General features: G+C 34.0%; 1 protein-coding gene across 1 annotated transcript in view; it reads left to right on the top strand.

The window, feature by feature from the left end:
* LOC110466757 (CKLF-like MARVEL transmembrane domain-containing protein 7) overlaps positions 1-7,281 on the top strand; it is a 29,583-nt gene extending 22,302 nt beyond the window's left edge. Inside the window, exons 3-5 of the mRNA XM_021523483.1 lie at positions 2,069-2,239; positions 3,566-3,679; positions 4,515-7,281. Coding sequence (XP_021379158.1) covers positions 2,069-2,239; positions 3,566-3,679; positions 4,515-4,667 — 438 coding nt within the window. The 3' untranslated portion in view covers positions 4,668-7,281. The remainder of the gene's footprint in view (positions 1-2,068; positions 2,240-3,565; positions 3,680-4,514) is intronic.
* Positions 7,282-15,684: the final 8,403 nt, after the last annotated feature.

The raw sequence follows: 15,684 nt of genomic DNA, 5'->3' as shown, positions 1-15,684 counted from the left end.
ACAGTGTATCAGTTACTTTAAGCTCTGTGTGCTTATTCAATGTATCAGTTACTGTAAGCCCTGTGTAATTATACAATGTATCAGTTACTGTAAGCCCTGCATGATTATACAATGTATCAGTTACTATAAGCCCTGTGTGATTATACAATGTATCAGTTTCTGTAAGCCCTGTGTGATTATACACTGTATCAGTTACTGTAAGCCCTGTGTGATTATACAATGTATCAGTTTCTGTAAGCCCTGTGTGATTATACAATGTATCAGTTACTGTTAACACTGTGTGATTATACAATGTATCAGTTACTGTAAGCCCTGCATGATTTTACAATGTATCAGTTACTGTAAGCTCTGTGTAATTATACAGTGTATCAGTTACTGTTAACCCTGTGTGATTATACAATGTAGCAGTTACTGTTAACCCTGTGTGATTATACAATGTATCAGTTACTATAAGCCCTGTGTGATTATACAATGTATCAGTTACTGTTAACCCTGTGTGATTATACAATGTAGCAGTTACTGTTAACCCTGTGTGATTATACAATGTAGCAGTTACTGTTAACCCTGTGTGATTATACAATGTATCAGTTTCTGTAAGCCCTGTGTGATTATACAGTGTATCAGTTACTGTTAACCCTGTGTGATTATACAATGTATCAGTTTCTGTAAGCCCTGTGTGATTATACAATGTATCAGTTACTATAAGCCCTGTGTGATTATACAATGTATCAGTTACTGTAAGCCCTGTGTAATAATATGCTAGATACTGTAACCCCTGTGTAATAATATGTTAGATACTGTACAGATATAAGTTACTTTAAGTCCTGCGTAATGATATGTTAGATACTGTAATCCACACAGATGTAAGTTACTTTAAGTCCTGTGTAATGAGATGTTAGATACTGTAAGCCCTGTGTAATGGTATGTTTGTTACTGTAAGCCCTGTGTAATGATATGTTAGATACTGTAAGCCCTATGTAATGATATGTTAGATACTGTAAGCCACACAGATGTAAGTTACTTTAATCCTGTGTAATGATATGTTAGATACTGTAAGCCCTGTGTAATGATATGTTGATACTGTAAGTCTGTGTAATAATATGAAAGATACTGTAAGCCCTGTGTAATAATATGTTAGAATGATATGTTACATACTGTAAGCCCTGTGTAATGATATGTTGATACTGTAAGTCTGTGTAATAATATGTTCGTTACTGTAAGTCCTGTGTAATGATATGTTAGTTACTGTAAGCCCTGTGTAATGATATGTTGATACTGTAAGTCTGTGTAATAATATGTTCGTTACTGTAAGTCCTGTGTAATGATATGTTAGATACTGTAAACCCTGTGTAATGATATGTTAGTAACTGTAAGCCCTGTGTAATAATATGCTAGAAACGGTAAGCCCTGTGTAATGATATGTAAGATACTGTAAGCCCTGTGTAATGATATGTTCCATACTGTAAGTCCTGTGTAATGATATGTTAGTTACTGTAAGTCTGTGTAATGATATGTTAGATACTGTAAACCCTGTGTAATGATATGTTAGATACTGTAAGTCTGTGTAATAATATGTTCGTTACTGTAAGTCCTGTGTAATGATATGTTAGATACTGTAAGTCTGTGTAATAATATGAAAGATACTGTAAGCCCTGTGTAATAATATGTTAGATACTGTAAGCCACACAGATATAAGTTACTTTAAGTCATGTGTAATGATATGTTAGTAACTGTAAGCCCTGTGTAATAATATGTTAGAAACGGTAAGCCCTGTGTAATGATATGTAAGATACTGTAAGCCCTGTGTAATGATATGTTTGTTACTGTAAGCCCTGTGTAATAATATGTTAGATACTGTAACCCCTGTATAATGATATGTTAGTTACTGTAAGCCCTGTGTAATAATATGTTAGATACTGTAAGCCCTGTGTAATGATATGTTAGTTACTGTAAGCCCTGTGTAATGATATGTTAGATACTGTAAGCCCTGTGTAATGATATATTGTGTAATTATTGGATACCATGATACTGTACGTAAGCCCTGTATGCCTGTTGGTCTGTGTTACAGGTGTTAGATCTGATCCTGTTCATATGTGCTAGTGCCAATATCTACTTCTCCAACTCTGGAGGGGGCTGGGTCCAGTTCGTGGCTATCTCTGCCCTTATCACCACACTGCTCTTCTTCCTCTTCCATCTACTCAGAGTCATTGGCAGACTGCCTGGACCCTGGGGTTTGATTGTAAGTATATTACTCTAAGCTAGGTCCCAAGGATTTGATTGTTACAGGGTTCTCTAAAGGGAGTAATAAAGAAAAAACTGAACCATTTTAAAATTAGTTACAATGTAATTAAGCCTGCTATTGCTTTTTGTCAATGCTTTCAAAAGAAAACAGGCTTTGAGCTAACATAGAATATTTTGCCTAAATGAATGTATAAGCTTATTGTGTGTGAGGGTTACCTCCCTTTCTCAAAATCAGCTTGTTTTTATGACATATGCAATAATATAAGAATCTCCTACCTTTTACAAAAAGTTTGGTAAAATATAAAATATAATTACATTTTGTAGTTCTATATTTGGGGCAGATTATATTATTATTGTTTAATAGAATCGCTCTCATCCTTGGGGGTAAGATAGATGAATCTCAACCCAAGGGGGAAGATTCTTAAGTTGCCAAACATGAGGATTTGACGAATGTTTGGCAACTTAAGAATTGTTCCTGAGGTTTGAGATTCCCCTATCTCACCCTCAAGGGGATGAATGGTTATTTTTCTCTTACCCTGTTCACCTATTATGTATCATATACATAATGTAATGTTAACGTTACAGGCTAAATACAGGGTTGACATGATGCTGGTAGATTGTTGACGTGACGTCATCGTATTGTTGACGTGACATCATACCATTGTTATGAATAGGAGAATCCACCCATCTCAACCCTAGGGTGAGACAAGGATATCTCACACTGGTAAAAGTGTGGATACACCTGTCCTGAGTAAGAGAAAAGGATTTCTTGCATACTAGACCGATATCTCGGTCTATCCGACCCACGGGTCTAGATCGCTTATACACGCAGACTGGCGGGGGGAATTATAGTGACCTTTCGGGGTCACGCTATTGTTCGTGACGTCATTTTATGACGTTTTGGGGTCACTCAGGGTCATAGATGTCACTTACAATTGACATCCGTGCTTCATATGCAAATGAGAAATGTGCAGACATTTTACAACTTTGCTAGAAGATCAGCTGTTTTTACGGGTTTTAGGTAATAAGCACGAAGTAGAATCCATCCCTGATGTGAGGTAAGGATAAGGTTATGCAAATCCTCAGATAAAATATTGAGCAAAAGACCCTCGGCACAGCCTCGGGTCTCCTGCTCAATATTTTATCCCTTGGGTTTGAATAACATTATCAATACCTCACATCAGGGATGGATTCTATTAATCTCATACTGGTAAAAGTGTAGATACACCTGTCCAGGGTAAGAGAAAAGTCAATCCTTGGCCTTTTGTCTTTAATGGATGTCTCACATCAGTTTGTATTGTATATAATGTTTGTTAATTTACAGGAGTTTATCTACTACATTGTGTACGACGTATTATTACTGATTGCGGCTATCGTAGCAGCTGCTCTGACAGGAACTACGAATCCTAATGGCAACGGTGCAATCATAGCATCCGCGGTAAGTTATTACTGAAATCTGTATCCCAGTGCTCTTAGGGAATTGTTAATCCACACATTACAAAATATAATTCAGTCGTACTGACATTTATCCACAGTTTTCAGGTAAAGGAAGGTCCAAATCATCCAAATACAGTAATCCCCCGGTATAATGCCCCCCGGTCTGTGAATTGTACAAATGTATTTTTTTTTTTAACTTATAATGTTTAAACGCTGCAAATGATATATGTTACGTATTTGCATTCATTTCAAAATAAATATGTGTGTATCATCAGTATATGCAGTGTTTGTTACAAATAGATGTACATCTTAGGCACATGTGACACATTCCTACATTTGGCTGTCCTACTGAAACCCCCTTGTATCGCCACCCCTGTTATACCGCCAAAATTGGCACGGGACAAAAGGTGGCGGTATAACAGGGGACTACTGTATTGTATAAACTAACTACTTCATCTTGGAAGATGGTTTTCCGACATTACAAGTAAACCTAACAATACGTTAGTCCTCAATTGCACTTGAACTAGTTAAAGTGACCAATTTCATAGCGTGCAACAAAAAATTGTAACTTAAAAAGTCTGTAAAAATGATTTGTATCTGAAGGCAGGTATAACTGGGCTTTATTTTACATAAATTCTTTTAGCATATGTACCATTAAAAGTACTGGTTTAAAGGTAATGAAATGATTACTTTGCTTTCTTTTAAAATCAAGTAAATTTCTTTACACAATTGATGCATAGAAATACAAGTAGTGCATGTAAATAGCATACTCTGACATAAGAACATTTACTATAATTATCTCGTGTTGTCAGTAATTTCTATATCTTTATTTGCAGCTGTTCGGCTTTGTCACTTTTGGGGTGTATATGGTTGACTCATTCTTCATGTACCGGAACTGGAAGGCTGGTAAATTTGCTGCCGGAGGTTCCAGCACAATGCATACAACCAGCACCACCTCGACATCGTACGAAACCCGCACCCAGTACTAGGCCTGGAACATCAGACACCATACCCAGCAGAGATATACAACAGCACGAGTAGGGTCATCAGGATTGTGTGAAAAGTGCATTATAAAGTTTTGCTTCATTTTGTAACCCTAGGCTACATCAAAACATCTTTAAATGATGTGTTGATTACTGCTAAACTGATTCCAACAATTGAGTTGATACAGTGGTTTCATGGAGGAATGACGGGGCTTTCCATGTGAGAAACCAATTTTCAATTTTTGCTTATATGCAAAAGTAGCTGTATTGTAGGTGTGTTATATCACAAGTAATGAAACGTTTTGTTCTGTTAATAGATAGTTTGTGTTTTTTCACTAAGTTGTGCTAATGTTTTGTACAAATAAGAAAAGGAAGTTTAAATGAACCTGATTCATATTTACATAATCACTAAAATATGTTGTCAACAGCTGTGACCCAGAAAAATAAATGCTGATATAGTGTGTAGAGTTGGTTCCCTTGGATGGCTGACTTTTAAGTGGGTGAACCTATTGCCCTAGTATGGCGTGTATAGAATTTTACCAGAGGTAGGCTGAAATAAGCCCATAGTACAGTAATTGACCCGTTATTTAGTCATTTAAAAACATAGCTGTCATCTGTAAATCTGTTGTACAAAAAGTGAACTATTACCTAGCATGGATTTATATGTCACTACCAGTAAAGAGTATGAGATGCTAGGAGGGTATAAAAACTAGTGTAGTTTGTTGGGTTCATTGGTTCATCGTTACTGGTGTGCATCTTTCTAATTATACTGTGGTGTACTATTTCTTTGACTTAAACATAAACAAGGATACAAGATGTGCAAAAACTAGTATTGGACAAATGAAAACTGTTTATTTCTTTTCTGTTCTTTTTTATTTTTATTTGTTTATGTACATTAACTCATTCACCCCTGAATACACATTTGAACTCTTCCAGTTCAAAGGTTGGAATAGTTCATTATGAAATTTCAGGGGTGAATGAGTTAAGTATTTTTGTGTAACAAAGCTGGTTGTGTATGAGTGTATTTTATTTCCTAGTTCAGAACCGTCATTTAGAATACTGTCAAAAGTTTAAAACATTCTTGTCAAATGAAAATCTGTGATCATAGTATCATAAAGTTAGAATTTTGTAAAACTTTAAAGAGTTTGGTATTTGTTAAAACTTGTGTGATTGGATCCTGAAAAAGGAAAATAATTTGTTTATAGTTCTATGCAAGTATCCTTTGTGTTGAGAAAACAATACTCATCCAATGGTTTTTACTAGAAACAGAATCTGTTTAATTCCAGCATAATTATGATATAGGTAAATATTGGTTATTTTTCTCCTCTCTATACATGTTAGTTTTAGTTTATATGTACATAAAAATACAATAAACCTGAATATTTTTTTATTCATTTTTAAGCAAAACGAGTTTGAAGTACATGTATTATTTAAATTAAGATTATAATAGGGGATTGTTATTGTTAAATATCTGTAAACATTTGCTGATTGATAAAGAATACTCTATCTGGAGCTGGAAAATGATCTTGGGGTGATATTTGAGATCTTTGGGTGACATTTGAATGTCATTGTTATTAAAATCTCTTATAAATGAGGCGTGCTCCTAGAACAAATCCAGATTCCTATAAAATCACAGCTTCAACTTTTTAATCTAAACCAGCTAATGAGTGCGATATATATGTTAACTTATACATGCTTATTGTATTGTCAAGATATGGATCTGATTGCGGTAAAAGTGTAATTTATTAGTATTAGTATCTTTAAAAAAATAACTACCTATGAAATTTGCATGAAATATTATAAATTAGAATATATCTGGAATAAATCTCTTTTACAGTGGAAATGAAGTCATAGTATAATAATATGTGTGTACAGAAGTGTAAACTAGTTTGTGTATTACATGTAGGTCACATGTACACAGGTGAGACACAGTTTCCTGTATACCTGTGTATGATATAGGCAAAATGTTATTACCAGTAATTGTATGCCACACAGATAAAATATAGTTCTTTAAACCTATAAATAGACTCAAACTGGAGAAAGATTTATGAGATAATGATCAATTTCTGTTTTGAAAATTCATAGATTTTTATAAAGTTCCTGGTATTAAAGAGTTATGCCAAGCTTCAGATATAAATATAGAGGGAATTAATTGTTTCTTGTGAGGGATTAATTTTGATGTTTAATTCTGCTGTGCTGCAGTGAAAACAGTACGTTTTTCTCATGAAAATATTTTACGAATGAAAACTAAATTGTGCAAAATGGTGGGTCAGTATAAACTGAAATCTAAATGAGATACATGAGAGAAGTGACAACCATTATCGTTTGTATAGTTTCTATGGATCACCTGTATTTCATTTATGGCAGCTTCATGTTGTGGTGGTAGTTTAGTGGTGTGTTTGTTAGGACTCCTATATCTGTGATTGTTACCTGTACTTCTAAACAAAAATAGTGTCATGTTGATTTTTTTTTTTTAATTTTCTATAAAAGATCAAACATTGTAATTGTTATTGAGATATGATGCCTTTCAAAAGCTATTCCGTTTAATATTCAAATATTTCACCGGTACATGTCACTTCAATTTTTTTTTTATTTTTTTTATTTATTTATTTCAATTTGACAGACCTGAGGGTCGCAATATATAATTGATAACAACAGCAATAAAATATGGTAAATTATTATAACAGAAAAAAATGCATGGCTGATCAAGATTGATACCAGTGCATGTGCAACATACTATATAAATCTTTCTACATACAATTCATACCTACCAACGACCTGAAGAAAATATTTACTTAATTTAAAAATGGGTAAGAACTCTTTGGTGAAACCCCTAGAAAATATTTGAACCTGGAATGATTTTTGAACCTGAAATGATTTTTCTTTTGAATGAGTTACCGGGGACGGTATATTCATTGTTTATTTCCCACACTTAAATTGTGTACAAAATGATTTTTTGAAGAGAACTTTGAGTTGGATAAAACTGTTGACTGTTTTCAATGACTTGTTAATTAGTTTGCCATTTGGATGGTGTTATATTAAGGCTTGTAAGGGTAATAAAGTTAATACTACGTTAGACTTGGAACACTAGTACTGATCAGGTTAGGAATGTCGTGATTTAGGCATTATAATCAGGCCTTGCTCTAATACAAAATTGAACTCATTTTTTTTATAAAATTTACGTTGAAGAACTCTTAAACTGCTTATTCTGAAAATTAATTGCATTTACTTGTTCATGATATTCTGAATAAATGAGTTTGAGGCCTTAATTATTTTTAGAACTTTTTTCTCTTCTAATTGTGCTGACCGAATATCTTCATTATTGTCATCATTTCCCATTGTACAGTCACATGTGTACATACACATCCTATTTAATAGGTCAGAGATATGTTTATTACGGACAGGAACTGAAGTCATAGAACTTCGACTGTGTGTAACTATGGATTCAAATTTAACACACGACTACCATGTTATACAATTAATACATTCGTGTAATTCGTGTCTTTAACCTCATGTTGTAACACCCTTTGTGACATCAGAATCACAGGGGCATGTCTCATGCTATTTAATAATAACATACAACATTTGATATATCACCCTATCTAGCTAGAATAAGCCACTCTAAAGTGTACAATCAATACAATTAGCATATACATTAATCGATACAGTGTTGAGGAATTCACAGGAGCTGCCCTATCAGGCGCTAACTACTAATCCTATGCCACCCCGCTAATATCTCCCTATGTTTGTATGCCTGCGAGTGTGCTGGAGATCTTTTGTGATATACATGTATAAAGGAGAATATATAAATGTAGTTATATAGCATGTGACATGGCCCTGTGATCAAAATTATGAAAATAATTATGTAAGTTGGAAACAATAGACAATACATTTGAGTCAAAAAGGCAACTTTGCAGACTTAAAATGGTCAGAAAAAGCATAAATTTCACTAATAAGAATATATGCATGCCAATATAGGATATGAATTTACTGTCCTTAAACCAGACTCTGAAACACTCCCTAACCAAATATAAAAACACTGTGAAATATGTTTAGAAATTGACACAGGTACACCGATACATCTGTATATATATTTGTTGGTGTCAAGTAAACTTCAGTACAAGCTTGGTTTACAAGTTTTATTTCTACACTCACACCACACGTACACGTGCATAACAAGAGGTCAAATAAATAGTAGATGGTAGTACATCTTCATGCATGCAGATACATATTTACAGTCTGCCTAAACTTGTTCTCCCTGTAAATCTTATGGACAAATTCAGAATAAAACTATCACTACATCAGCTATCAATATTGGTACAGCTTTTTAGGTGCATTATATATAGAATTGAGCAAACTTAAGTAGAAAAGTTATTGGACGAAATTATACTCTTCTCTGAATCAATCCTTCATATTTAGTAGAGTTATCTACCTTTATATTTCATGCTGTATTTTTTTAAAAATTGTTCAATGTTTTTATAATCTTCTAGTTTTGTTTTGTTGAAAATTATGTTTTTTTTTCAATTGTAAAAGAGCATTTGTTAACGCTAGGGCTGCGACGATAAATCATATCATATCGTATCGCGATACATTATTGTGTATCGTATCAATTTGTTTTGTTTGTCTGTATTGAGAGATACACAAACAGTACTTAAATGAATTATCATCAATCCATTTTTATCAAACTCTAATAAAGTATACCAACATTTTTTAATCCACCTGTAAAGATTTGGTCCACTGTGCGGTCATAACTGAAAGTACTAGAAATTATAGAAAAATATATCTCGGTAGCAATTACTATTGAAGTCGGACAAAACTCGATGAAATGAAGTTGACCTTTCAACAAGATATTTGTATCATCATGATACGTATATATATATATAGTAAGCATTGTACTGCGATAGGTATCGAATCGTTGCAGCCCTAGTTAACACCAAAGCTATGTAAAGGACAGTGTATGTAATACTAGAGGCCTGTAACATCGGATATGGATCTGTACTCGTTGTCAAATTTTATACAATTTCGAGGGGTTTGTTTTCTTTTTATTATCTTTTTTTTACACGATAATATAAGATCAGAATATATTAATATTAGCAACAATTATTGTATGAATATTGACGTCGGATTAAAAAATGTATGCATGTATACTGAACTAGTCTGGCATCATTGTTGTTTGGAGATAGGCAGGTAAGACTAGACTAATTGTATTAATGTGACTATTGTGTCCTGTTCTATCTTTAGTGTGTATATAACATCAATATATTGTATATATGCGTATGTATCATATTAAACCAATTAGTGAAAATTGACGAAGTTGTTATTAATTTACTGTAGAGGATCACAGGATTGCATCGATCTCATCCATCATTTTTGTTTGTATCCACCTTCTCTGAAGACCAAGCATTACCAATTTGGTATGCAAGTATGTATATATTGGTGCCCACTTTGGTACATTCCGGTTACACCAGTTTCGTCCCACATTAATCCCCCCCCCCCCCCCCCCCAGATGTGCTAGCATCAGGGGCCAACAAAGTTATTAATATAAGTTAAAATAACTTCGTTTCGTGATTGTTGTAAAATAAATAGATTTCATACTGAAATTTTACATTTTAAATTCAGTAACATAAATAAAAACAAAAACATCATCTGTACTACATCTTTATTGTAACAACACTGACTTAATCGTTACTACATGTACAACAAACGTATAGAGTAGAATTGAAGCTACTCACCAAAACAATACACACTAAATTGGCCCAGTGTACACTCAGTATACTACATATCTTGTCCTTAGTCTTAACTGTATAAATCTTGCCCCCAGTCTTAACTATAAAACTCTTGCCCTCAGTCTTAACTGTACAACTCTTGTTCTCCGTCTTGACTACTGTATAGCGGTAATATTTCACAGGGTTTTAATTTCGCTATATTCGCGGTTTGACTAATATCCGCAAATTGTAAACACCAGCGAAATTATCGGAAATGTTAACCACTTTGACAGACCTTATCACAACATGTTGAAAACACTTATAACCCAACGCTGTTATGTAAGCTTAAATGAACTCAAATCAGATTATCACCGGACAACTGGACAGTCCATGTAAAAACAACATTTACATACAAGTGGCCAAAACATATTTATGTGTACACAGTAGGTGATTAATTGATTACAGTTTACTCCTACAAAGGTACATTAACCTTTGATTTTCTTTCGAGTTAAGTCACTGGCGGATGATGATGCTCGGAATCAGTGTTTTCAAACGGTTTACCTGTATTTCGAGGTTTAAACCTTAAATGATAACGTCAAAATACTTTGCATGACACATTGGATTCGGGTGCAAAGCAAAATTTAAACCCTGCAAATATATACTGAATACGAAACTGCGAAATATTGACCCCGCAAATTTAAAGCGCGATATACAGTATACGACTTTTTGTCTCAATCTGAACTATTCCGTCTTTGCGTATTGCAGAGTTATCTTCTTTTCTGAGCAGGTATTGATTGTTACCTCATTGGTTTGTGTGAGAAAATTACATTGTTTTCTCAAAAATTTATGACGTTCCTCTCACAAACCAAATGACGTAACAATCAATACCTGCTCACAAGAGAAGATAACTCTGCCATACACAAAGACGGAATACGACTCTTGTCCTCAGTCCTAACTATATAACAACTCTAGTCCTCAGTCTTAACTATACAACTGTTGTCCTCAGTCTTAACTATACGACTCTTGCCCTCAGTCTTCAATATACGACTCTTGTCCTCAGTCTTAACTATACAACTCTTGCCCTCAGTCTTAACTATACGACTCCTGCACTCGGTCTTAACTATACAACTCTTGTCCTCAGTCTTAAGGACACAAGTAACCATCATGGGAGAAGATTTATATAGGCTTAATCCTGTTGTCTAATCCTTTTGTTTCGGAAACAATGAAATACCTAGAATTTAAAGTAACTATCAAGTCAGTTCAAAAATATGTATCCCCTGAGTTTAAATCACACACTACATTTGTACCTCATTGTAGCTTCTTGTATTCAACTCACTCTATAAAACATAAATTCTACAATTTATCTACACCTGATCTGTGAAGATTTATGTTAGAACTCCAGACACAAGTCAGCTAGGCACACTTGACACACCTAATCTAAATCTACTCCGTACTATTCTTAACATGAAATGTCCTACCTAAGGAGATCCCTGGCCAGCTGCACTGGTTTTCCCTATATACAGTAACCTCCCCTTACCTTCTGTTTAGATATAAGTGACTAGCACAGTCTGGTCAGGATCGACACTTCCATTGACCTGGTAGCTCAATTGGTCAGAGCCATATTGAACCCTGGTCTAACCCCGCTGAATGTTTTCAACTCTGAGCACTATCGTTGAATCATTGATCCTCCTAGAAGTCCAGCAAGGTATGGTTTCCTTTTCAGAAATGATTTATCAAAGCTGTAGTCAGTTCAGGACATGTAGCGCTTTAAAGGAAAAGTTGACGGATGGACGACGGATGCTGCGGTATGGCATTAGCTCACCATGGTCCTTTGGACCAGGTGAGCTAAAAATGCATAACAACTCATGAATTGAAGTACCTTTCATGTTGCATGCTTGAGGAAATGATAGCAATCGCATTTGTAGAATTATCAACTTCAATCAATGTCGAGAAAGCATCAACCAATCAGAACTGTTAACGGTTCTGAAACTCATCAAATCACATAGATGTTACAAATATTCAGGCTTGGCCTGTGTATCAACATTTTAGAACAAAAAACAAGATTCAGTAAAAATATGTACATAAAATGGGAAAGATACAGTCAAAAAAACAGAACAGTACTAAGAAGTGCCTGTCACATCAAAAAACGATTGCACAGATTATAGTGATCTTCAACAAGAGATCCTAGAAGGATTTAGGTACCCACCATGAAAGGATCTTTATCAGATCTACAAAAGAGTCTTTTACTTTCTTTGCTCTTCATTTTTCTTACAGGGACTATTACCCAGTCCCATGTTGTAAATCTTAAACAGGAATCTTGTACGTTAACTAAACCTTGTAATGTCATATGTTATTCGCCACTATATAGAATTGCGTAACTATACGGTATGCAAAATGCTAAAATTTTAATTCTCACATAATTAGAAGTGTTGTCAATGACGGATGAGTTATCATTAGAGCAAGGGGTATTTTTAACAAGGGACCAAAGGGGACATGCATAAAATATTGAAAAAGAAAAATATTGAATTGTCGAAATTCAAGATGGCTGTTTGTCGGCCATCTTGTTTTACCAATCAGTTCCAAAAGTCATATATATGAATAAGTAGGGACCCTTAGGAACCTTCATATAAAATTTGAGGAAGATCGGCATCCAGTACTTTCTGAGAAATAGTGCTAACAATCTTTAACTCTCAAAATTCAAGATAAGTCACCTGTCGGCCATCTAATTGGAGTTCTGATCAGTCCAAAAAATTCAATATGCATAACTACGGATCATGGGGAACCTTCATGTGAAATTTGAGAAAGATTACTGAAAGTATTTTCTGAGAAATAGCACTAATCTACCAATAAAAATTAGTAACTAACGGGTATGAACAGTTTTCTGGCAGGGGATCTGCCTAAAAAAAATACTACTGTATTATTTCATTACTATGTAGAAGCTTAAGACATTAGACAATTTAAGAACATTATCTGTGAAAAAATCATTTTTTAAATCTTAATGGTTCTAGCAAAGTTAATGAAACATATTACCATTACTTAAACAACACAACAATAACTACAAATTCACTATATTACATGTACATGTGCTGTACATAGCATCATAAGTTAGTATACAGACATAACAAGTAATCAAATAATTAGTACTGCAAGGGCATGCATGAAAAGGAATCCCTTAATTACATTTTAGCACTAATTACAATACATAAGTGAACATCACAAGGAATCCCTTTATCAACCCTTTCATCCCTATATAACTTTAGTAAACTCTACCATGCATTGAATTGGAGCAAGTCCATTATGGTATACAATGGTGAAAGGCCTAGGGTTAACAGTACACTAAAAAAAGTCTGTCTTCAACTGATAGACAAGGAATGCAAGGTTTTATACTCAAATACATAAGATATCACAGTTCTGTACAAGATGACAAGTGTGATACAGTATACTGGTGTACTGTAGGTGACCTGACCAGGTAGTATATATCTTAAAGGCCCTCCAGACAGGTGTAAATCCTACTGTTACACTTCTCGATAGATCATCTGTCATAGTCACCACCTGGGTGACCTAACTACTCTTTACACCATGTTCGTACCTGAGTTATACCTTAGCTTGCTTTTAGGACGAGATAAAAAAAAATTGTTACTTCATACATATACATAATTGTATACTGATTAGATTAAAAGCTAGATTTTTACATTTTAAATTTAAAAATCAAGTACCAGGCAGATGACATATTTTAAACATTAAATATTTTAAGTGATACAAACTTGACTCTACCAGGTACCAATAAATATTCCCTAATGTACCCATTCATATAATTATTGCATAATCACTCAGGTTTCATTAAAAAAAAAAAAAAAAAAGTCTTTATTGGAAAATTTGTATACATGGCACTTCAGGTAAAAATGTAACTGATCATGATATAATATACACTGTATTGGTATATATGACATCAGTATGACCAGCCTACTGACTTCTCTCCTGTCCTTATATACATAATGGTGAACCAGGTAGTACAATACTGTCGCTCACATTTGTATAATTGTACACGTTTACCTAAAGAATTAATAAATGCAAAATACAAAATTGTATTAATCTTATTTATATATTACTGTGTGATCAGCATTTCTTTGTATTGTAGAAGGAGTTGGGAAAAAATGCATGGCCAGACCAGGATTCAGACCAGGGACCTTCCGAACTCTAGACCGAAACTCTATCTGGTCACTCACTACATTGACACAGTCCAATGCTACTACATGTACATTTTTTGCTGGTTTATTCTTAAATTCCATGTTTTACATTCCTTCTTAGTTTTGGACTGTTGCAGAAGTAATAACTAGAATATAGTTATATGTGACAAGGAGGGAAATGTATAACAGTGTTGTCAATAACTATACATCAAACATACTATACATAATTAACCCTTCAACCCCTGTGTAACTTTTAGTAGACTCTACCATAAATTGATCTGGACGAGTCCATTATGGTCTACAGTGTTGAAAGGGTTACTAATGCATGTAAACAATGAAAGACAATGAAGAATTAACGAAAACAAAAAAGGTTTTCTAAAAAATTCTGCACCATAGCAGGTTATAATGTAACTGTATGGTAAAGATAACAAAAAAAAAGAACATATTGTCTCAAAAAAACCCATCATTACTGGGGGAATACATCGTCAAGGGGAAATGCTGACATCATTACCAACAGGTCACATGATAAATACATGAACATTACACAAAAATTGCACATTGTTCAAAAGTGGAAACTTCTAACTACTTATATATTGCATGACATTTTATTTTTGTGTAAATTTGTGTCAATTCACCAATAACCACAAAATTCAAGTATCACATCAACAGCAATTTACACATGATTTAAGACATATACAAGTTAAACACAATTTACTGTTCTCAAAAACAGGTACTGCAGAAAGATCTCTTTGAAATACTTAGTGTTCATAAAATGCAATAAATCTAAAGTATTGTACTTACCCTCTAATAAGCCAGGGAGGCCAGTTCACATATAACTGCAATATTAGAATGGCATAAAATCCAAACTTGAGGAAATATGAGTGTCAAATGTTAACTAAACTTTATTCTTGACAATGGTGCGTTAATTAATATCCCATCTTAATAAGTTATTTTGTGGTGAAGTAAAATTTCACTGAATCTGAAATTAGTCAAAAATACTCCACAATGAATGCAATGGTATTAACTTTATTCGCGAAAATGACTTGCCGCTGATTATGTTGATCAGTGGTTACTATGCCAAGTGTCATTATAGAAAAAATGCTTGGAATAATTTCAAAATAGTCATTACAG

This window comes from Mizuhopecten yessoensis, unplaced genomic scaffold (assembly GCF_002113885.1).
Source record: "Mizuhopecten yessoensis strain PY_sf001 unplaced genomic scaffold, ASM211388v2 scaffold11145, whole genome shotgun sequence".
NCBI lineage: Eukaryota > Metazoa > Mollusca > Bivalvia > Pectinida > Pectinidae > Mizuhopecten > Mizuhopecten yessoensis.
The sequence above is the reverse complement of the archived record's forward strand: the minus strand, read 5'-3'. Positions and strand labels throughout refer to the sequence as shown.